We start from the raw sequence: 24,104 nt of genomic DNA, 5'->3' as shown, positions 1-24,104 counted from the left end.
TGACTGTGCACACACACTACTCTACATCCAATACTGTGTGTACATGCTACTCTACATCCACTACTACACACTTGACTGTGCACACACACTACTCTACATCTGCTACTGTGTATACATGCTACTCTACATCCCCTACTGTGCGTACATGCTACTCTACATCCACTACTACCCACACGACTGTGCACACACACTACTCTACATCCACTACTGTGTGTACATGCTACTCTACATCCACTTCTACACACTTGACTGTGCACACACACTACTCTACATCCACTACTGTGTGTACATGCTACTCTACATCCACTACTACACACTTGACTGTGCACACACACTACTCTACATCTGCTACTGTGTATACATGCTACTCTACATCCACTACTACACACTTGACTGTGCACACACACTACTCTACATCCACTACTGTGTGTACATGCTACTCTACATCCACTACTACACACTTGACTGTGCACACACACTACTCTACATCCACTACTGTGTATACATGCTACTCTACATCCACTACTACACACTTGACTGTGCACACACACTACTCTACATCCACTACTGTGTGTACATGCTACTCTACATCCACTACTACACACTTGACTGTGCACACACACTACTCTACATCTGCTACTGTGTATACATGCTACTCTACATCCACTACTACACACTTGACTGTGCACACACACTACTCTACATCTGCTACTGTGTATACATGCTACTCTACATCCACTACTACACACTTGACTGTGCACACACATTACTCTACATCCACTACTGTGTGTACATGCTACCCTACATCTGCTACTATACACTACAATGAATAGGGAAGCGGCCAGCAAAACGCCCTTATACGGAGATAGGGAGCCCAAGAGCGAGCGGAAAAACGAAAGTGGACGGTCACGTCGAGTGCAACAGAGAGAAAGGGCAGGGAAGTAAACAGAAGCTGGCCAGAATGGCACTACTGCACCCACACAGGCAACAGTGCACACATACTGCTCTAAACGACAGTATACTGTACACACACACACACACGTCACAATACACACATGGTAGTCTATACAATATTCTATTGTACAAACACGTCGCTGTATACACACATATGCCACTGTATGTATGCACACACACACACGCACAGTACTGTACACCCATACTAGGGCTGCCACAAACGATTATTTTTATAGTTGACTAATCACCGATTATTTTTTATGATTAGTCGACTAATCGGATCATACGTTAATTGAATATAAAACACAGTTTATCACAATAGAATGCAGCTGCTATTATACAACCAACATTAGATTTCAGCTATATGCTAACTAAACATAAAAACAATTAAAATCATAGTTCATTAAACCTTTAATGAAATATGCAGCTTGTTGTAACAGACAATTATTTTACTGTTTAGCATAAAGTGTAAACAACTGTGTAAAATAAGGATAAGGCACTGGCATTTATGAAACATCTCAACCGTGAGGTTGTTTGAACTATTATGAAAAAAAAGTATATTAATAAAAAATGCCTCTCTGTCCAGATATTGTGTACATTACCGTACACAGGGCAGCGGTCTGCACAGATCTGATTGGCAGAGGAGAGCGTTTGGTGATTTTACACCACACATGACTGATCTGTGAGTTTACTGCACCGAAAAGCACTGAAAACAGAAGCCACTGTCAGAATGAAATCCTTCTCTGTAGTTTATCGGTTTGGGACAGCATTTGTGACAACGTCTGGGTCCGGATCCGGATCGCGGTCCGCCTATTAGTGACCTCTGTTTTAAAGCTATCAAGATGAGTAAGTTAAGTACTAAGTTAACGCTCTGTTTACGCTAATTTTAGCAGCTAAATAGCAATTTAGCTTCTTCGTCATTTAATCAGCCACAACATGCCTCCTTTTCAGGTGCTCGTGCATCGCGGTTGTGCTGCCGAGGAAGGCAAGTTCTTCATTGCAGATATTGCATTGCACGCGTTTCACTTTTATTTTCTTGGTGATCCCACACTTTTGAGTTCTGTAGCGGGGTAGCCATGAAACCAGAGCCTGTCTGTATAATGTCCTGAGATGTCGTCCACTACCTACCCCGGTTTCCACTACTGCGCATGTGCGTCCAGGACAGAAAGGCAGTCGCAGCAGTTTGGAGAGAAAAACAAAGAAAAAAAAAAAAAAACGACTAATCGACTATTAAATTAGTCGTCGACTATTTTAATAGTCGACATAATCGTGACTAGTCGACTAATAGTGGCAGCCCTAACCCATACGCCACTGTACACACACATATACATGCCACAATACACACAATACACTAAAAATACTCTACTGTACATACACACTGCTGTAGACACACATAATCCACTGTATGTACACACACACACACACATTACTGTACACCCATACGCCACTGTACACACAAATATACGCAATTGTACATACGCATCACTGTACACAAGTGTGTGCACACACCCACGCCACTGTACACACACGCCACTGTACACACACGCGCACCACTGTACACACACACGCACCACTGTACACATCACGCGCACCACTGTACACGTGTACACGCCACTGTACTGAGAACATTTTCAACTGTTCTTATTATTAATAAACTATAACAGGAGATTATTATTATTAAGTAAATATAATGGAGCCTTTCTAATAAACAAAGTATACAGATTAAAAGTTTTTGTGAACAAGAGGCTGAAAGCTGAAACAGCTCCTTCAGCCGAGATAAAGTCGCAGGTGGCATCTTTTCTGGGAGGAAAGCCAAAAGACTGAGGCGGGAGGTATCAGTCTCAAGCAGTACAGGAGGGAACAAGATTTATGAGTGGTTGGTCAGCAGACAACAAGCATTATGGGTAAACTTTGGTCTCAAAAACCTCCTTTATTTAAACAAGCATGAGCTTCATTAACATTATGGTGTCCAGTTACTTAAAAAGTTACATTGTAAAAGTTTAAGACAGTCAGTTTGTATATGAATAATTAAAAAGAAGGGTCAAATGACTCCACTCCTCTTTGCACTGTATAAATATTACTGTAAAATCCTGTATTCTTTGGGTGTGTGACCTGCCTGTACTTTGTCAGGGATCCACCTCCAATAAAAACAAACCTGCATCTTGGAATTAGACTTTGTTACTTTTGAGTTTACTTTGACATATTTAAGAACTTAAAAAAAATAACTACACACATACACCACTGTACATACACACACACACGGCACTGTACACACATGCTACTGTAAACACACCATTGAACACACACAGTACTAAACAGACAGTGAAGATGCTTCTCTTACTGGATGAAAGCCAGTGCTCTCTGGATCTCCTCCTTACGCTTCTGTCTGTCCGGGTTCATGGCAGCTCATCAGGCAGGGGCCGGTTCCTTCAAGAACCTGAGAACAAAACAATGATTTCTCTTAAACACTGAACAAATACTTTCTCCCAGATACCTGTTCATGCTGTAAGTCAGTGATTGTTCACTATTTGTTAGTAGTGAACAAGCAAGATCTAGTACTCTGAACAAGTACTCATACAAGTCAGTATTTTTGGGCTATTTCAGTATTTCACTTTTTTTCCAGGAGATGAACCAAAATAAAAATTGTTGGCAGAAACCCAAACGAAACAAAATGAAAAGAACTGGTAGAAGAATTTTGTTTTGTTTTTTCTCAGGTTTTTAATAATTCACATTAAATAGACTATAGGTCTGTTAAACTATTTAAAAGCTATTAGAAAATACTGAACTCTAAACATTTTAATATCCTAGCAGACACACCCCCAAACCACAATGTTGTTTAAATTATTATTTATAATATTATTGATTTCTTTTATAACTCATTCTTTTTACTTATGCGGCTGAACATGTTTGTCAACTAATTCTGGTTGTTGCATACTTGAAACCTGAAAAGTATTTGTCAAAAATAATTAGATAGGCAGTGAACAAATGCTTCTACATAAAGTCTGGCTCTAAGAAAAAATATGGCCATGGACTGATATTAACTGTTCCACAACAACATTATTAGTGTCTCACAAGCATGTTACAGTTTTTACTGTACAGTGGCAGGAGCAGTACATTAAGGTAATGTAAAATTAAGAACCATTATTGTCTCTGACTGCACTGCAATGTAATTTACACAACAGAATTTAGAGAAAAAAAGGGTAATCACAGTAAGATTTCTGTACTGTTTAGATATTTTGTTCTTGTGCTAAAATTTAATTCAGTGTTTAATAATAAATAAAAAATGTTCTGCACGGTTTTGTTTTTGGACAATATTTTGAATAGTTTATTATTATTTTTTTAAAGGGATACAATATTTTGATATTGTCTAATCTGCCACCTTTGATGAAAACGTGTAGAGGATTTATTGTATACATTTTATTGTATTGTGTATAGAGTTAGAGTGTATGGTATAGAATTACAGTGTATAATATGGAGTTGACTGTAGGTTACAGAGTTAAAGAGTAGGATATACAGTTAACGTGTGAGATATAGAGTTAACTGTAGGGTATAAAGTTAAAGTGTATGGAAAAGAATGTAGGGTATAGAGTAAAAATGTAGGGTATACCCTAATTACCCTAATTAGTATAGTGTAGAGTATAGAATTAAAGTGTATGGTAACTTAGATACACAAATGTAAAAAAAAAGAAAGAAAAAAAAATGTATTAGTGAGTACATGTTTTTGCATACTTATGTGTGTGTGTATGTGTATGTATGTGTGTATGTATGTGTATGTGTGTATGTATGTATGTATGTGTATTCATATGTGTGTGTGTATATGTATGTATGTATGTGTGTGTATGTATGTATATATATATATATGTGTATGTGTATGTATGTGTGTGTATATGTATATATATATATGTATATATATAATGTTTATGTACTCAGTTTCATAATTTACCTATATATATGTACATATATATATATATATATATATATATATATATATATGTACAGACGGCATCTTAAACGAAATGCTTATGAACACAGATCCTAAATTTAAATTGGCCATTCTAAAACTCTTCAATCTTATTCTAAATACAGGACATTTCCCTTCTGTCTGGAACCAAGGTCTCATCACCCCCATATTCAAATCTGGTGATAAATATGATCCAAATAACTACAGAGGAATCTGTGTGAACAGCAACCTGGGTAAGGTCTTCTGTAGCATTCTCAATACTCGACTCACAGACTACCTCACTGACCATAACATCCTTAGCAGAACTCAGATCGGCTTCTTACCAAACCACCGAACGTCCGACCACATTTTCACCCTCCACACGCTCATTGATAAATATGTAAACCAGAACAAAGACACAATCTTCGCATGTTTTGTAGATTTCCAAAAAGCGTTTGATTCCATTTGGCACACAGGGTTATTCTTTAAACTTATAGAAAGTGGTGTGGGAGGGAAAGTGTATGACATTATTAAATCAATGTATTCTCACAGTAATTGTGCAGTGAAAATTGGAACACAAAGGACAGAGTTTTTTCCACAGTCAAGAGGAGTACGACAGGGCTGCAGCCTCAGCCCCACACTCTTTAATATTTACATTAATGAACTGGCTGAAACATTAGAGCAGTGTGACTCAATACCCAGCCTCACTTTGGGGAATGCCAAAATCAAGTGCCTTCTATATGCAGACGACCTCGTCTTGCTGTCACCCACCAGAGAGGGTCTGCAAGAAAGCTTAAAAGTTCTGGAGAATTTCTGTCAAAACTGGGCTCTAGAAGTCAATCATCAAAAAACGAAAATAATGACCTTTCAGAGAAGATCTAAAAACCAACGGAATCACACTTTTACAATTAACAACACCAACATCCAACACACTAAATCATACACCTATCTGGGGATAACCATCAGCTCCACAGGAAGCTTTATCTTGGCTGTGAAGGAACTCAGAGAGAAGGCGAGGAGAGCTCTATTTGCAATCAGAAAATCAATAAACTTTGAAATACCCATTACAATATGGATCAAACTTTTTAAATCTGTTATAGAACCAATAGCCCTGTATGGCAGTGAGGTGTGGGGACCCCTGGCACAAAACGACTTCACCAGTTGGGACAAACATCCGGTTGAAATTCTGCACACAGAATTTTGTAAGAGCATCCTGCACGTGCAGAGAAAGACCCCCAATAACGGCTGCAGGGCTGAGCTAGGTCAGTACCCCCTCCTCATCACCATACAGAAACGAGCTCTAAAATTCTGGAAGCACATAAAATCCAGTGACCCCCAGTCACTGCACTACCAAGCACTGTCCGAACAGGAGCTCAACATTGAGCGGAGTCCCCTCAGCCAGCTGGTCCTCAACCTCAGTGACCTAAAACCCAACAACATTACTGACAACAGATATCCTCACCACACACTCACTCAGACCATCAGACCCAACCAAATCACAACCCAACAACAACAACACTACCTCACACACTGGACCCACACTACACAACAACAATCCAAACTGCAATGCTACACAGCCCTCAATCGTGATTACACACTGGCCCCATACCTCACAGTTCTCAGAGAGAGGTCACTGAGGAAGATCCTCACCAGATACAGACTCAGTGAGCACAGTCTGGCTGTAGAAACTGGGCGTCACAGACAGAGCTGGGCTCCCAGAGAGGCCAGGCTGTGCTCTCACTGTGATCTCGCAGTGGTGGAGACAGAGCTGCATTTCCTCACAGAATGTTCTAGATATGAGTCTGTGAGAACCCGGTTCTACCAGAGAACGAGCAGAGTCTGCCCTGAGTTCCAGCTCTGCTCAGACTCTGAGAAACTCCAGTATATACTGGGAGAGAAGAGAGAGCTGATCACTCAGGCAGCTCGATATGTTACAGACTGTCACAACCTGAGGGACAACCAGTGTGGACAAAACCACACAATATAAATTATTATAACTCATTTCTAATATTACTGATTCATTGATATTATTACACATTTATAAAGTCTCCACACTCTTATTTCCTTCTATTTGAATGATCATTAATAATAATTATAAGTGTTAATCCTGTAAATAATCATTTCTGTTGGTGTAATTGTATATATGTAATCTTTCTTTTAATTATTTGTTATTAATTATTATTATTATTGTTTGTTTTCTGTTTTATGCTTTGGCAATAGTGTTGACTTTTACATTCATGCCAATAAAGCACTGTTGAATTGAAAAAAAATTGTATACTCTATACGCTACACTTTAACTGTTATAGCAAAGGACATACAGTGTATATAGTGTAAGGTATATGATTAGAGTGTAGGGTATAGAGTGTCGAGTATAGAGAGTTGGGTAAAGAGAGTAGGGTATAGACTTAAAGTAAAGCAGAAAACAGTAAACTCCAGGCTAAGCTAACGGGCTAACAGTAACTCGGAGCGGGGCTACCGTGGTAAACAGCGGCAGTCTGAACTCACCTGCGCTACAGAAGCCGTGCAGCGGAGTCAGGGAGCTGCAGAGCGGCTGGTTTTGGAGTTTAAATCTGATTTCTTTGTAAAATCACAGTTTTATTCTTCAGCTTTAGTCCTAAGGCTAACTATGCGGAACATGTGTGGATCCTCCGAGCGCAGCGTCGCGGCTGCCCGGTCCTAAAGCCCGCCCGGTTCCGGGGGCAGCAGAATGCTGCAGGGATTCCTGCTGGGCCTAAAGTTAATTTGAGCTATTTTACTTTTAAATAGAAGTGAGTGTATAATAATGGTTGTGTAAGACTTAGGGTGCATGTCAACATGTATTTAATCATTAAATGTTTTAAAGATTTTTAAAGTGTAAAGATCGACTGTTAGATGCTGTTGGGCCCCTAAGCAAGGCACTTAACTCTGGTTATGTGTGCTCTAACACCCTAACAATGACTAACAGCCAGCTATCTATAGTCAACCATTTATACTTTTAACCTCTTATACCTTGCATTGTATGTTTCATCTCACTTTTTATGTTCATGTTAAAGAATCATATGGCCTCTCTAAAACAGGTCCCTGCAATACTCCCAGTCAGGATGGTGAAGCAGAATCAGAGTCTTTGTTTTAGAGGGTGAACATGCTAATAGCTAATGATAAACACTCATATCTAGCAATGAGCTGTAATCATCCCTGTGGCACCAGGATGTATTATTTTCTTTTAAGGTGTTTTTCCAATTGCTAAAACCAATTTCCATTTTTTAAAACTAGAATGGTTTTAACAAAATAATTACCACAATTTACAAAACCTACACTAAACTAAAAATACAACAAAATACCTTATATATCCTGCAAAATAAAGCAATGCAACCAAATATATATATAAATAAATATAGAATTATTAAAATACTAAATCTTATCTTAGACCCTCTGTGTCAGTTTGAATAAACTGTGTTAGCAGTCAGGGGGAAAAATGTAAATCAGATACTGAGATCTTCACCACTACACTGCCCTCCAGGTGAGATAGTGTTTGGGCAGCATTTCCTGCAGTTCAGACACTGAATGTAACTGTTGTGAGAGGTGTTCTCAGACTGTCCTATAAAGACTCCTCACTAGCTTGTTTCTCACACATATGGAGAGTGTGGAGTGTAACAAGGGTGCAGTGGTGGCAGGTTCGAGCGCAGGGCCGTCAGTGATGAAAAGGTTTTTACCTGGGCTCAGTAAACCTGCTGTTGTTGGGCCTTCGAGCAATTCTCTACCCTCACTGCTCTCCCTGCCCCACAGAGATGACTGCCCACCGCCCTGGGCATGTGTGCTCACTGAACCACTGGTGCGTGAAGTATGTGTGTGTGTGTGTGTTTTGTGTGTGTTTGTGTGATGTGTGCACGTGTTCACTGCACTGATAGGTTAAGGACAGAGACAAATTCCTTCTGTGTCTAGCTCAAGCATGGTAAATATAATTGTCTCGATTTGTATTAGATGTTATTTTTTACTTTACTTTATTACCGCATTTGTTTACATTTTGTAATAAATGCTCTAGATAAATTGTTCAATAATAAAAAATGTAATACTAAAAAGCACACTACATTACATTACATTTGGCAGACACTACCAGCACAATAACACTGTCATATTATATATAAAAAAATAAACATTGTGCTTAATATACAAACTGTTGGGTTTAGAAAGAAAAATATCGTGTATTAACCTTGTTTTGGTCTTTAGTAAAGGAGAACTACAAATCCCATGAAGCACCGGGACGATTTTGAACTGCTGTGACGTCATTTGGATGAGCGGGACGCACCTGGCAACTGACTGCGTCTGTTTCTTAACGCAGTAAACCGGATTAGAGCGCGAATTAAAGGTAAAATCTGCTGATATTCTTTTATTTATACATTATAGAGCCGCGCTCAGCCTGTAACCGCCTCCTGCGGGCTGCTATACCTGCTCTGTGACTCTCTAAACCGGTTTAGTGTCCGACGGCACTAACCCACAAATTCACTGTGCTTTAACGTAACTCCATTAGGTTAATTAACCCATCTTTAATAACCTATAGTAACCTTTACTTACTAACTCTATTAATGCTATTACCTTTACCAACTAACTCTACTCACTATTAACTCAATTTCCTTTATTTACGTTATTAAAGTTTAACTCTATTAACTCAATTAACCTTTACTAACTAACGTTAACTCTACTCACTCTATTAACTCTTCTCACTCTATTAATCCAAATAACTACCTCCACTATATTAACTTTACTCACTCTATTAACTCTACTACTATTACTCATGCTATTAACTCTTCACTCTATTATCTCTACTATCTTTTCTTACTCTCACCTATACTAACTCAATTAACTCTACCCTTTGTTCGCTCTATTATCTACCTTTACTAACGTATTATTTACTTACTTTTCACACTGTAATGGTGGCTAAATTCACTAAGTTACGTGTGTTTTATAAGTTTGGTTTTAATGATAGATTTGTGCTTTTCCACATTTAAATAACACTTCCCTGATGGCAAAGAACATTTAAATAAAATAAAATAAATTATATATTGTCTACGATACAGTATGTGGACCCCTTTCTTTTTGAAATTGAAACTCATACAGATGGTAGGCCTATCTTGTTTAGCAGTTACAATATTACCAGAATAGTTTAGAATATAGCCATATTTATGATATATTGCTATAGCCCTAAATAACTTTAGACTTATGATTATTTTATCAATATTTCATATGAAGGGTTTGGACCGTAAAAGAAGAGTCTTTTTTAGTGTAATAGCAGAAATCTGAGTCTGTGCTGGATATTAAAAAACTTTTTCTTCCTGATTAATAACACAGCTCTGTTTCACGCACAGTGGACATACTGGTTCATTCAGTGTTAATGGATAACAAAAACATAATGGGCAATAGGGGTGAGAGATATGGGCCTAAAATAATATCACAATATTTCATGTTATTTTTGCGATAACGGTACTCTTGGCGATATGACGGACACTAAATTTTAAAAATATACATTTTAAGAATGCACTTCTGCAACAAAATGAAAATTAAATTTTATTATTGCATAAAATATGATATGGCACACCACTAACTGAGATATTAAAAAATACAAAAATTGTATCAGATTTGTAGCAGAAGTCAATGATCCAGAATGTCATGATACTAATGATGCACTTCAAATATCTCCATATATTCAGGACTGAAGTAAAATAAATGATACTGGACAGATATAATCTGTCTCTAGTAGATATATAGTTGGAAATGAGAACAGTGTAAATTTTTATTTTGCTAAAAACAGCAAAAAGTAGTGGGAGATATGGCACAATATTTCAGGGTATAATATCGTTCACGATATGGCACACCGCTAAGGGGCAATATTGAAGTCAGCACCAATCATGTCCGTCTATTGTTGAATGATAAATTAAGAGCATAATTGTTGTGGCAGGTGTACTGTGTATGAATAGAACGAATGCATAAAAGATTGCATATGCAAAGTATAAAAATCTATACTTTACAGAACATAATCAGCATTTTCAAGTTTGTAATCTAAATTGAGAGTTTTTAGATCTGTCAGTTCGATGTTGAGGTGTCAGGTAAGGAACTCAGTGCTGTAACACACAACCTGTCTTAGCTTCAGAGCCCGACAGAGTCTGGACTGGACTGGCCCTGCAGTACTTCAGTAAAAGGTGGTTCAGTGTGTTTATTGTGCTGTGTCTGTGTGCTGTAGGTGTGAGGATGGCGTCGGACGATGTGTCCCAGCTGGCCGACTCCCTGGCCAGGACTCAGGTTGGAGAAGGTGAACTTAGCTATAAGGGGCAGGGCCTAAAACTGGACAATGCCCAGACTGGTGAGTACCTATAATACTTAAATCAGTTCTGTTGTTTTTAAGGATGTTTGTGTGAAATTCTCCTTCATGCCCTTAAGCTCCTCTAAAACTCTTCTCTTCCTCCCTCTTTCTCTCTCTCGTCTGTCTATAGCGGAGGAGATCGTGAAGGCCATTCGGGAGTTTCAGGGTTTACAGGCATTGCGCTTGGAAGGGAACACCATTGGGGTGGAGGCGGCTCAGGCCATCGCTAAAGCATTGGAAGACAAGAGCGACTTTCAGGTACTCACACTCATACGTGGAAAATGCACCCACAATGCATCAGGAGGCAGCTCTCATTCATGCTAATTATGATATCAATATCTGTTCTATATTAGATTTTAGTATTATGTCAGAAAGTTTGTGTTCCCAGCTGTAGTCACATAAAATCAGAGCTTTTAATCCAGATTCCAGTCCTGAATTTTGTTCTTGCTAAAATTTAAAGGAACAGTTCATGTATTTGATTGGCCAGTTAACACCACAACTACCAAATATACCAAATCCAGGACTGGATCCTGAATTAAATCATGTCATCATAAATTAAGTACAGTTAACTTAATTCCCTTAAGCAGTCTGTACTTAGTTTGCTTGCTTTAGATTTAAGTTGCGTTAATGCAAACTTGAAAACAATTAGATAACTAGGTTGAGCTGACTTAAGATAACTGTATTTCTTTAACTCGTTAACTTGATTTAAAAAACTTTATTCAATTATGTGTTACCAACTGAAACTATTTATTTAAGTTGATTTATAAATTCCCCTTTTTTAGTGTAATGTTTTCGTTAAAATGCCTTAAAAAGCTGCTGTTAGAACCTGCAGTAGAATTGAATGTGCTTCTGTGTTTGTTTCAGTGCTGCTACTGGAGTGACATGTTCACTGGCCGACTGCGTTCAGAAATCCCTCCTGCACTGGTATGAAGAAATTACCATATATTAGATGTGTTATGTAATCTAAATTGACTGTAATAAAAAGAGTGTAAAGTAGCTGAGGACCCCCCCCTACCACAGCAGCGAGGTCCAGTTATAGAGAAAACCCTCCGTCTCATATTTAGTAGAAGGAATGTTTCCCTAGTGTAATACTATAGGCATTATAGCACATATTTTTAAATTGGGGTTAAACTATTATTATTACAATATGAATAATATTTATATATTTTTATTTGTAGGTTTCCCTGGGAGCAGCTCTGATGTCAGCGGGGGCTCGGCTGAAGGTTCTGGATCTGAGTGATAATGCGTTCGGTCCTGACGGTGTGAAGGGCATTGAAAACCTGCTGAAGAGTGCTACCTGTCACACGCTGCAGGAACTGCGCCTCAACAACTGCGGCATGGGCATCGGTGGGGGAAAGGTGAGTGATCCAGGACCTGACCTGTGTAGTGTCTGAATGCAATCAAATCTTTAAGCAGTGTTCTAACAAAATGTTGTGCACTTTAGATCTTGGCAGCAGCACTAACAGAGTGTCATAAGAAGTCGAGTAAGCTTGGCGCCCCCCTGAGCCTGAAGGTATTCATTGCAGGGAGAAACAGACTGGAGAATGATGGAGCCACAGCACTGGCACAGGCCTTTCAGGTGAACACCCACACTATGTTAAAACATAGAAAAATTAGTTGACTCCACATGTTGGTGTGGACTAGGGCTGGGTGATCTATCGCGTTTTTAGAAAATATCCATATATTTTAATATGACACACAAGAAGACAAAATAATTTATATAGATATAGACTATGCTGCATTCCAAGTAGCTGTGACAGTTTCTCATCTCTCAGCTTGTCACTGCACAGCTTTACGTCACCCCACCTCTTTCCCTCACTGAACGCATTGCCCACCCCCCACTGCTTCACCTCCTGCAGGCAGTGAAAAAAAGGTAAAAAAAAAAAAAAGACAAGAAGCTGGTTAGTAAACTATACTAGCTGGTGAAGTATTTAATTTCCACAGGGTTTATTTTAAGCAGCCTAACCTAACTGGCTTTTGCAGTAGGGGCTTTGCAGTGCAGGAAATCACTAAAGATGCTCTTTAGTCAGTCAGATCTGTGCAGATTCAGAAACGTGCTGCAAGGTATGAAGCTCATTCAGAGCGTGCACTATAAAAACAGACAAAGAAGGTGAACACGACTTTTCAGCAAAACACAGGTAGTAAAAAGCCAGCACATATCCTGTTCTAAGAGCATAGTGCTAATAAAGAGCAGAAGCATGAAGAGTCCTCATTGAACTAAACAATGATCTTTTGTTTACTTATTAACTTTTTTTTTTTTTACTTTTATTTACACTTTTTTATTTTTATGTTTCCTTGTTTTAGGCTACTTAAAGTGGGGAAAAAACAGCTTTGTTGATGCTATAAAATGCTGCTGGAACTACTAGGCTGCTCTAATACAGGTGCTGGTCAACGAATTAGAATAATTTGAAATAGTGCAATCATGAAATTCTTTGAATGCATTTTTTGTGCAGAAAGCAAATCAGGTGTTCACCACACCTGTCCTACTCGTTAGACTAATCACAGAACTCGTTACCTGGAAAAAAATTTGCTCAGCTGAGCTTTCCAAAAGGCCCATTTAGGCCATTTAACTGTGACACTGTTGTTTTATTGAATTAGAATAATGGAGAAACCGTTTCATTGAATTAGAATAATTTTTATTATAATTACAATCATCACTTTCTCAGTATTTTGTGGCTGCCCCCTTGGCTTGTATGACTGCCTGAAGTCTCCGCGGCATCGATTTGACCAGCTTGTCGCAAGTTTCCGCACTCACAGCTTCCCAGGCAGTGGCGATGTTCTGCTTCAGTTGGTCCAGCGTAGTAGGCTTTCTGTCGCGAATTTTCCGCTTGACAATGGCCCAAAGGTTTTCAATGACATTGAGGTCAGGCGAGTTGGCCGGCCATGCCAAAACTTCAAGCTGTTTTTTAGTGAACTAATCTTTGGTCGACTTTGCCGCATGAGCCGGTGCAAGATCCTGTTGAAATATGAAGTCTTCTTCGCCGAACTGTTCCTCAACAGTCGGAATCAGGAACGTTTCCAGAACATCTTGATATACGGCAGCATTGACAGTCTTCTTGAGGAAGCAGAGTTTCCCTACACCTCGAGCGGACATGCATCCCCAGACCATAACGCTCTGGAGAAACTTGACGGATCTTTTCACGCACTCGTGGTTGTAGGTTTCGCCACCACAACGCCAGACACGAGGACCTTGGTCACCGAAGGAGATGCAGAAGCGTGATTCGTCACTGAAGACCACTTTCTGCCAGGCTTCAGCAGTCCACTCGCCGTGTTCTTTGGCCCGCTTCAGCCGTTTCTCCATTTGTTTCTTGTTCAGCATCGGTTTTACTGCTGGAACGCGAGATTTGAAGCCGAGTTCGCACAGACGACGGTAAGTGGTTGATCTGGAGACGTCAGCGCCGGTCTGCTTGTTCCACAAGTCGGTGAGCTCGGAAGTGGACTTGAACCGGTTGCTGACTGCGATCTTTCTCAGCTGCTTGTTGTCGCGAACAGAAGTTTTTCGGACGCCGGAACAGTTGGTGCGCTTGCTGCAGTTTTTCTTGAGAGCTTTGCAGAGGGAAGACTGGCTGATGCCGAGCTGCTCAGCAATTTTAGTTTGGGTCAAGCCTTGTTGGCAAAGGGCTTGAATTTGAGCCACTATTCCGGTTGAGAGGTTGCGCTGCTTACCCATGATTGATTTTACAACTTAGAAATTCTACTCAACCCTGACTTTATACTGCACAGTGAACACTCTTCACAGAAAACAAAAATTCGAGCATTTATTCTAATTCAATGAAACGGTTTCTCCATTATTCTAATTCAATAAAACAACAGTGTCACAGTTAAATGGCCTAAATAGGCCTTTTGGAAAGCTCAGCTGAGCAAATTTTTTTCCAGGTAACGAGTTCTGTGATTAGTCTAACGAGTAGGACAGGTGCGGTGAACACCTGATTTGCTTTCTGCACAAAAAATGCATTCAAAGAATTTCATGATTGCACTATTTCAAATTATTCTAATTCGTTGACCAGCACCTGTATACAGAATATACCTAATGATAACAGTGCCTGTATAAAATCTGGAACATGTAGCTTTTTCTCAGAGGGGTCCTTTTGTTGTTCCTATATGGGATGAAAAAATATTGAGATTTATATATATAGATATTATATATTTGTATATCAGAAGCTTAGCCCAAATGAACTGGAGATGAAAAGCCTGGCACAAATAATTGCTGACTAATCAAAATAAACATTATAATTAGTTGACTACCATAATAACTATTAGTTGCAGCCCTAGTTCACATTATATTATGATGCTGTACTTCAGTTTTTCACTGATATATGTTTGTATATGTGTGTTTTTTTCCTCTATAGTTAATAGGAACTCTGGAGGAAATCCACATGCCTCAGAACGGCATCAACCACCCCGGAGTGACAGCCCTGGCCAACGCCGTTCAGCAGAACCCCCAGCTCAGAGTGCTCAACCTCAACGACAACACCTTCACCAAGAAAGGAGCTATCGCTATGGCTCAGGTACACTCTTCCTGCTGTCTTATCAAACACCTTTATCATCACAGCATCAGCCAGTGTCTAGCCAGCCAATCAGCAGACCTGCTGCAGTTCTGAGAAACAGAAATGTAAAAAAAAGGGGACAATTGAGTTTTTAAACATATTTACAAACATGCAGATATTTCATGTTATTTGCACAATCTTGTCCAGTAATTGAAAATAAAATGTATTAAAATTTTTAATGTCTTGTTAGTACACCCTAATAACTGACATTTGCCTCTTTGGCTAAAGTAATGTCAGGAATATGTTCTTTTACAATCCCATTTGCGGGTCCATTATTGATGGTTTCTGTGTGTGTGGTTCAGGCTCTGAAGAATCTGCGCAGTGTGCAGGTGATAAACTTCGGGGACTGCCTGGTTCGTTCAGAGGGTGCCGTCGCTATAGCTGAGGCTCTGAAAGAGGGACTCCCGATTTTGAAGGTAATGCAGTTTATTTTTCATAGAGCTTTAAAAGTGATTTTTTTGCATATCAGTTACATATATTACATATCACATGTACAATTATTAAATACTTTACAAAGAAAGGAATATTCAGGTTTTAATAATAATAATAATCTGTGAGTCGTACACACCACCCCTCATGGTTCAGTAAGCACAAATAAATAAATAAAAATAAATACGAGTTGTGGTGTAATGTGTTTATTTTTTAATATGTGTTAAAAAATTCCACAAAATGGAATGGTGCGTGTTCTGAGCAGTTAGCAGGGTCCCGAATGTGGAAGTAGAAGAAGAGCTCCCCCTCCTGCATCGTATAAATTGCACATATAGAAGCATTTGCACTGCACTGTAACATTTACTGATGTTTTGTGAAAAACCTGAAACGGTAAAAACCACGATAACACAATGAAACATCCAGCACACTACCCATTTACAGGTGGCAGGAGACGAACAACATAACAGCAACTTACCCACAACGTTTAACCAGCCCTTCACTGCACAAACAGACCAGGACATACTATTACTTTACCTGGATTATTATTAATCGAAAAGTGCAAATTGAATGCAGGCAAAATACACTGACCCATTTCAGACATCAAACACATTAAAGCAATGCGTAAATAGCCTGTCTTTCTCTTTCTCTGTTTTGTTTTAGGAGTTGAATCTGTCATTCGGAGAGATCACAGAGGAGGCAGCGCTGGCTGTGGCAAAAGCAGTCGAGCACAAAGATCAACTCGAGAAACTCGACCTAAATGGTATACACACACGCACACACACACACATATATCTTTCACATAATTGCAATAGGGTAGGGTCACTGATGGCAGCATTCAGAGCTCCATTTATAATACAATCTCAGATTTTACAACAATTGTATTATTCTGTATGATTGTGATTTATTTGCACTGAATCTTCACACTCCTAGATGTTAAGATTTCTGATCCTGTATTTTGTGCCTGCGTGTGTGTAGGTAATTGTTTCGGTGAGGATGGATGTCAGAACCTGCGGGACCTGATGGAGAATATAAATATGGGAGATCTGCTGGGGTCTCTGAGGTATTGAGTTCTTTTTGGGTTTGATATATTAAGAGGAACAGAAGAAAAATATCAGAATGAGAATTGCATTTGTTGTTAAGGTTTAGCATATATCGGCTATTTTAAACTGTCTCAAAATATTATAACAGTATACGATTTTTACAAGGGTGTGGAGGTTACGCAAGTTGCACAGGAAGTGCAGGCGGTTCAGTCTTTACACGGCTTTCATACCATCTCATCCTGCACCATTTTAAAACCGATTAATAGTTTCTTTTAAAGGTCATATACTGGGCTCAGAGTGGTCCAGCGGGCTAGGCGCTGCCAATATGATCAGGAGATCGCTCTTGGTTCGAATCCTGTCCATGTAGCTTGCCATCAGCTGCCAGAGCCCTGAGAGACCACAAATGGCCTTGCTCTCTCTGGGTGGGTATATGGTGCTCTCTCTCCACATCACTTTAAACGGTGATGTTGATCAGCACAAAGCATCTGTGAGCTGATGTATCGGAACTGATATTCCTCCGAGCGCAGCGTTGAGGAGGCATGTTCCTGGTGTTGGGGCATCACTAGTGATGAGGGGAGTCCTAATGAGTGAGTTGGATAATTGACTGTGTAAAGAGAAAATGTGGGGAGAAAATGGGAGAAAAAAAAATAGAAATAAAGTTATAAAAAAAGTGTCATAGACTAAAGTTTACCTGCTCTGAATCTGGAGAGACAATCTGGTTAGCATTTGCTTAGCTTAACAGCAGACTAATATTTTGTTCCCCTGAGACTACACATAGACACTCAGATATAAGTCTGTCTGAGTAAAACCTTGCTTACAGAAGTTTAGATGAGAACAACTGGGATTGAACGGTTGATGTTGGACAGACAGTGAAATTAAAGGTGTTTATTCCTGTGGTTTGTTGGTTCTGTTGCCCTGTTTGCTAAGCTAGTCTTTGCTTTGCTAGCTATAGATTTAGACAGATCAGTCCAGCTAGTGTTGCCTCGCTGAAACTGCATTTCTTTAGCTTCTATGGGAAATCTTGTTTCTATTTAATGGCATGTAGAATGTAGAATGTCAGAGCCCAAAGCACAAGAATCAAAACACCATCAGCCGTAAAAATTCGATGACCAGGTTGGATTTTGTAAAGATCTAGAAGGTTTTTTTTTTTGGACTAATCAAAGCAAAACTTGAGCTACCAAAATGATTGAAAGCCTAAATGTGTGCCAAAAATAAAGGGATCTAAATGTACAAGCCCAGCTATCAAGCATGGTGCAGGTATGGTTATGGCTAGTGTTTGCACAGCAGCTTTTGGACTGAGCTCACTGGGTCTGTGTTGGTAGCAGCAGAATGAACGTGAATGAATAATATGTGTAAACAGGCTCAAACCGATAGGATTTTTATTGCAATGTGCTTCTATAGCGTTTCTATTTTTACACACTTCTTTCTCTGTGCCATACATATTTATCACAGTGATGATGAAGGAGAGCCAGAAGATGATGATGATGAAGACGATGATGATGATGACGAGGATGAGGATGATGATGAAGAGGAAGATGTGGATGAAGAAGAGGAAACTGAGGAAGAGGGAGACGATGAGCCTAATAAGGTCAGTCCTCCTTATAGAGGTGGAATATCCAGCTGTTTTTTCTGCTGTAGTGGCTTTAATGACAAGTTGTTTTAGAACATTTCTGTTGCTCTGCTCTGAGTTTAAGACTTTCCACTTTTAACTGGTACAGACTTAAAATCTCCCTGTAATGAACATCAGTCAGAAACAGATGCTGTAAATACTGTATATCTCTCACAACACTAGACCAATTTATTCTCCTAAATGTTACAGAACTATTATGGAAGATGATCACACATACCAGAGGTTATGTTTAGGAGATTCTATACTACTCAAATATGTCTTAAAGAGTAACAACACATTTTATACATTACTATGTTGCTCTGTAATAATGAAATGCACCATCCCTGCTTAAAACACTTTATTATTTTAGTCAAAACAGTCAAACTTGTATATTATCTACCTTGGGATTTTTATTATAAAGCCTAAAATGGCAAATTAGTTATTATTCCTAATGGCTATCTGTCGATGCTATCTGTTTTCTGAGATGAATTAATGGCTGGGGTTTGATAACAGATGGATGGAGCTGTGCTGGTTAGATTAGTAGGTTCTGGGGTTTGATAACAGATGAATGGCACTGTGCTGTTTAGAAATGGTAAGTTTTGGTGTCTGATATGATGTTTGTATGATATCTGTACATTTACTGTGTGTGTAGATGTCGACTCCTCCTTCAGCTCCTCGTCCTCCAGACGTCTCGTCCTTCCTGTGTTTTCCATCTCCAGACAAACTGCTCCGCCTGGGCAAAGAGAGAGCAGAACTCATCCAGCAGCAGGTCAGAATCTGAACCGAGCTGTTCTTCACACGCTTTATTTCCTAATCTTCCCTTGTTTTTAAACTGTACTACAGTAACTGACCATTCTATCTCCTAATAATCTATTACTGTAGGTATATACGTATAAATGCCATACAATTAGCTACATAATGAATTACATTAAATATGCTTAACGTGTGTGTGTGTAGGTGGATGTGAGCGATGTAACTAAATCTGTAGAGGCCTTCCTGAAGATTTCCTCTGTGTATAAAGAGGAGGATCCGGAGGTAAAAGCAGCAGTGCTGGACAGCATTGGTAAGCTACACACACATTTATTTTGGTTCATTTTCCTGCCACTCGCACTGTTAGTATCTTTTCAATTTGGCAGTATGATTAATGTTACAGTTCACTAAAATTAAAAAGAGTTTCTTACTGGTAAACATGAATTTGTGGTGCTGTTTATGTGGACTCTTCATCTACCACATACCGAAACGACATGAGGGCAGCAATAGTTTAGTCCTTAAGCTTATGCACACCTCAGTCTAACCTTGTGCACTTTGGTGCCCTATGAGGACTGAGTTTATCTGTTTATCTGTTTCCTAAATCCAGCCCAGCTGAGCAGAATCAGTGCACACACCCTTCCACTGATCTGTGTTAAGAGAAATCAGAAAGGCTGATGTGTGTGTTTGTGTGATTTGTAGACGCTGTTTTGAAGAAGACCTTCTCCCTGCCTTCTGCTCAAACGTTCAGCTTTATCTCCACATTACTCGTAATGCTTGGATTGTTAAAGGTAACCTTCGTACACACACGTTTACACTTTTACACTTTGGCCCTGATTAAAAAATACAGTGGTGCTAAGAAGTTTGTAAATCCTTTAGAATTTTCTATATTTCTGCATAAATATGACCTAAAACATCATCAGTTTTTCCCACAAGTCCTAAGAGTAGGATGAGACCTACTACTAATAATAATAATAACTAGAACATTTTGGTTTAACTGAAAAGCGCTGTTTGGTGAACTAAAAACAATGCATTCCAGTAGAAGAACCTTATCCCGTCTGTGAAACATGGTGATGGTAAAATCATGATTGGCCCTGTTCTGCTGGAACAATAAATTCTAAAGGAAAATGTCGGAATATGTGTCCATGAACTGAATTTTAGGGGGAGGTGGGCAATGGCCAATTTAAATTCCTGACCTTAATAAAAGTAAAATGTTATGGAAGGACCTTAAGCGAGCAGTTATTGTGAGGAAACCCACCAACATCCTGAAGCTGTTCTGTAATATGGAAACAGAAACAAATTCTCTAAGTTTGTGTGCAGGACTGATTAACAGTTGCTGGAAAGGTTTAGTTGCAGTTCACAAATATGTACAAATGATCATGTATAATATTTTGTCTAAAATATATGTTAAACATTTATGATGATTTAGGTCATATTTATGTAGAAAATTCTAAAGGATTCACAAACTTTCAAGCATTACTGTATATTAAAAAAAATAAATTTCCTTAACTCCATTTCCCCTTTTGTTTGTGTGTGTCTGTATATGTGTAGAGTGAGGATAAAGTGAAGCCAGTAGCTGTAGTAGCGGGGCATTTGCTGTGTTTGGAGCACGCAGTAAAGCAGAGCTATTTCCCACAAGAGCACATCGCTGTTCTGCACGCATTCATGACCAGGTACTAACCATCATAAAACTTACACACACACAAAGACCTGTTATTAATTATGAAAATGATAATAGATATTTCACTGACCCTGGAGCAGTAACTTACAATTAACGATCAGTAAATGTTATAAAATTTTAACATATTGTGCCATGTCTACGCAATTTATATTATGTTTATACACACTGACATGACACATCACTGGACAGGAACTAGTATTGTGTCCCATAACTTTTACCATGTCTCATGGATGAATGCAGCAACACAATTTTAGAAATGGAATTTTCCATCCATCTGCACCCAATATCCCCCCCCCCACTCCCATAATTCACCTGCGCCTACTGTTATAAAGTAACCGTAATTAGAGGTAAGAAAATATTAATTTATTGAAGTGTTGCAATATTATGTTTCGCAATACTATATTGATTTTCTGTACATTTAGTTTAGATGTAAAAATATTGTCAGAAGTGGTTAATTTTGTGTTGTGTTTAAACCCCGCCCACAAGATATCAGTGTTGTACAGATGACAGAAAACTTTTCTTTTAGATTTTATAAATAAAATAGTCTGCTAATGCTGTTTTTTTATATATATATATAAAATTAGATTTAAACAATTGCAATATATTATTAATATATAATAGCAGTATATTGTGAAATACTGAATTGTAACCCCTGTATTTTTTTCCCATCACTAGACCGAGCAAATCGATGGAGTGTTGTGTTGGCGCTCGAGACAGCCTGAGATCCACACTGCAGAGACTCCAGCCAGAGAGCTAAAACCCACACATAATCAACCACAGTCACACACACATGCTTTAACATGCACGGCTGAAAGACATTTGGACTGATCTGTCTTGTTTGGGCTTTAATACTGGATTGAACAGAGCTCAGCTGTGGAGGATTCTGAGGGAAAAGAAACAAAAGGAAATGTATTTGGCAGCGATTTGTGCAGTGCTTCCTGGTACTGCATTATTTACTAAACATATGGACTTTTAAATGTTACACTCGTTCATCTCTCATCATTCATTTTAATCAATAAATATGGTCTCAGCAAAAGAAAAGAAAGATTTATTCCCTGTTCTGGACCATTCTTTCTGTGATTTGTTTCTATTTCATGTTCATTTTTGTTACAAATTGATTATCAATCAGTGCAGGGCAGAGTGACCTGTACCCACATGACCCATGTCTTCCCATGTCTATACACAAGGGGTGTGTCTAGAACCCCTAAAAGGCACTCTTTTTTTTCTACTGATCAAGCTTTTTTTTGTCGAGGCCCTGGAAACCACTGTCTGTCCAACTTGCAGTAACACTCACCGACGCTGCTTCCACTGAAGAATACACAGGAGAGATCTACCCAGGAAGTTTAATTACTGTGTGCATCATCATTGTTTCAGCTGTATGTAAAGACTGCGGTAGGTTCTGGATTACTGGAAAAAAAAAAGTTGGGGTCATCATATCATACCATCATACATCATACAAATGAAAATCAAAACACAGACCAGACCAGTCTCTCAATGGCAGAAAACCAGACTGTTTACTGGATTGAGTAAACCCACAACATTTATATTAAATTAATTAGCCATATATGTACAGCAGCTGTGATTGGCTGGGCTGTATTAGTGGTGAACTAAAACTGAGCAATGTGATTGGCTTAGTTTATCAGTACTGAAAATCCTATCACATAATATCTAAAGGGATCAGGTGTGTATTCCGTAAGTGATAAAAGCCAGTAAGTTCAAACTCAAGTTTTTTTTTTTTTTTTTTTTTAGAAACTGAGAAAGCAGATTCACTTAAACATGGGTTTACACATACTTCACACAGCAAACATGGCAAACGTTTCTTTTAATAGAGGAACCAGTTAATATTGATGCTTAACTTATTTATTGAGCTCTTTGTCAGGAACGAGTCATTAGATCCAGATTGGACATACTTTCATTTCCTGATGAGTATCTCTATAAACTTTTTATTTCTCACAATCAAGAAGATATTTATAAATGCTTAAATAACAATCTAAAGCCACACATTTCCAATATCACACATTTTGGAGCTGCACTTTACTTCTTTACAAACTTTCTGCATTGCCTTCCTTTTTTTTAATGGTTGTGCAAAAAACATTTTATAGAATGCAAGAGATGCTGAACACACAGGGAATGCTACTGTATGTATTTCTGTCTGGAAAGTATGCCTAGAATTAAAATGTTTGATGTACAATTTTTGTGGTGTTCCCTGGGCATAAGCCTATAATGATTGTCCACAGAATTTCAGGTTTATATTTATTAACATTACAAAGGTATAAAATAAGTAGGACATGGAAAGCTCTGTATCTTTTAATGTTTCAGGATTTCAGGAGTTGTTGGCTGACTGGAAGTAACCCACATCCCAAGCACCTGCAGAAAATCCCTCTGCTGCATTAATATACTCCATATTAAAATGTACTTTGTTTAAATGTATTTATGTTGTTATATAAACATACTGATATCTAACATGAAGATCATATGTGATGCTACAAACATCACAAATCTCGAAGCCAAATGAATAAAATTATTTTCCTTGCCCTTATTCTTTAGTGAGCAACACAGCAACTACCCCCACCTTTAACTCATATTCCAACAACTCAGTTTCAAGGCTCTGTGTTTTATTTGGATTTTAGTTGCTTCATTGTATGTTCAAACTATTCACTTTGCTTCTGGAGGTGTATCTTCAGTCAGCTTGGAAGCAGAAAGCAAGAGAGAGAAAAAATCTCATGATCAAATAACTGGCTTCTCCACGCTGAGCTGAGTTAATGTGCTCCATTAGGCTGTACATCTCTTGTCATGTCAAAAAGATGTTGGTGTCCATAGTGA

At 38.7% G+C, this 24,104-nt stretch overlaps 2 protein-coding genes across 5 annotated transcripts in view; one reads left to right on the top strand and one right to left on the bottom strand.

The window, feature by feature from the left end:
* Window positions 1–8,688, bottom strand: part of zc3h7ba (zinc finger CCCH-type containing 7Ba) — a 41,334-nt gene extending 32,646 nt beyond the window's left edge. Inside the window, exons 1-2 of one of the 4 annotated variants that reach the window (XM_049476155.1) lie at window positions 8,587–8,688; window positions 3,296–3,391 (exon numbers count right to left, since the gene is read on the bottom strand). In XM_049476155.1, coding sequence (XP_049332112.1) covers window positions 3,296–3,354 — 59 coding nt within the window. In that variant the 5' untranslated portion in view covers window positions 3,355–3,391; window positions 8,587–8,688. Of the gene's footprint in view, window positions 1–3,295; window positions 3,392–7,399; window positions 7,684–8,586 lie in introns of those variants that run through there. The other 3 variants (XM_049476157.1, XM_049476156.1, XM_049476154.1) reach the window with 3 other exon arrangements.
* Window positions 8,689–9,100: 412 nt separating this feature from the next.
* On the top strand, window positions 9,101–22,332 carry rangap1a (RAN GTPase activating protein 1a). Its single transcript, XM_049476158.1, has 16 exons — window positions 9,101–9,239; window positions 11,109–11,228; window positions 11,359–11,486; window positions 12,093–12,152; window positions 12,407–12,586; window positions 12,673–12,807; window positions 15,578–15,736; window positions 16,078–16,191; window positions 16,865–16,964; window positions 17,180–17,264; window positions 18,697–18,832; window positions 19,506–19,622; window positions 19,811–19,916; window positions 20,303–20,391; window positions 21,152–21,273; window positions 21,957–22,332. The coding sequence occupies exons 2-16, from the start codon at window positions 11,117–11,119 to the stop codon at window positions 22,036–22,038; spliced, it is 1,725 nt and encodes a 574-aa protein (XP_049332115.1). The 5' UTR covers window positions 9,101–9,239; window positions 11,109–11,116; the 3' UTR covers window positions 22,039–22,332.
* The last annotated feature ends 1,772 nt before the right edge of the window (window positions 22,333–24,104 follow it).

Source organism: Astyanax mexicanus, chromosome 3, assembly GCF_023375975.1.
Source record: "Astyanax mexicanus isolate ESR-SI-001 chromosome 3, AstMex3_surface, whole genome shotgun sequence".
Taxonomy (NCBI): Eukaryota; Metazoa; Chordata; class Actinopteri; order Characiformes; family Acestrorhamphidae; genus Astyanax; species Astyanax mexicanus.
The sequence above is the reverse complement of the archived record's forward strand: the minus strand, read 5'-3'. Positions and strand labels throughout refer to the sequence as shown.

Coding starts and splice junctions, on each gene's coding strand:
- rangap1a (XM_049476158.1), top strand. CDS start 11,117: ATGGCGTCGGACGATGTGTCCCAGCTGGCCGACTCCCTGGCCAGGACT. Junction 11,487..12,092: donor AAGACAAGAGCGACTTTCAG/GTACTCACACTC, acceptor TGTTTGTTTCAG/TGCTGCTACTGGAGTGACAT. Junction 16,192..16,864: donor AGGGACTCCCGATTTTGAAG/GTAATGCAGTTT, acceptor GTTTTGTTTTAG/GAGTTGAATCTGTCATTCGG.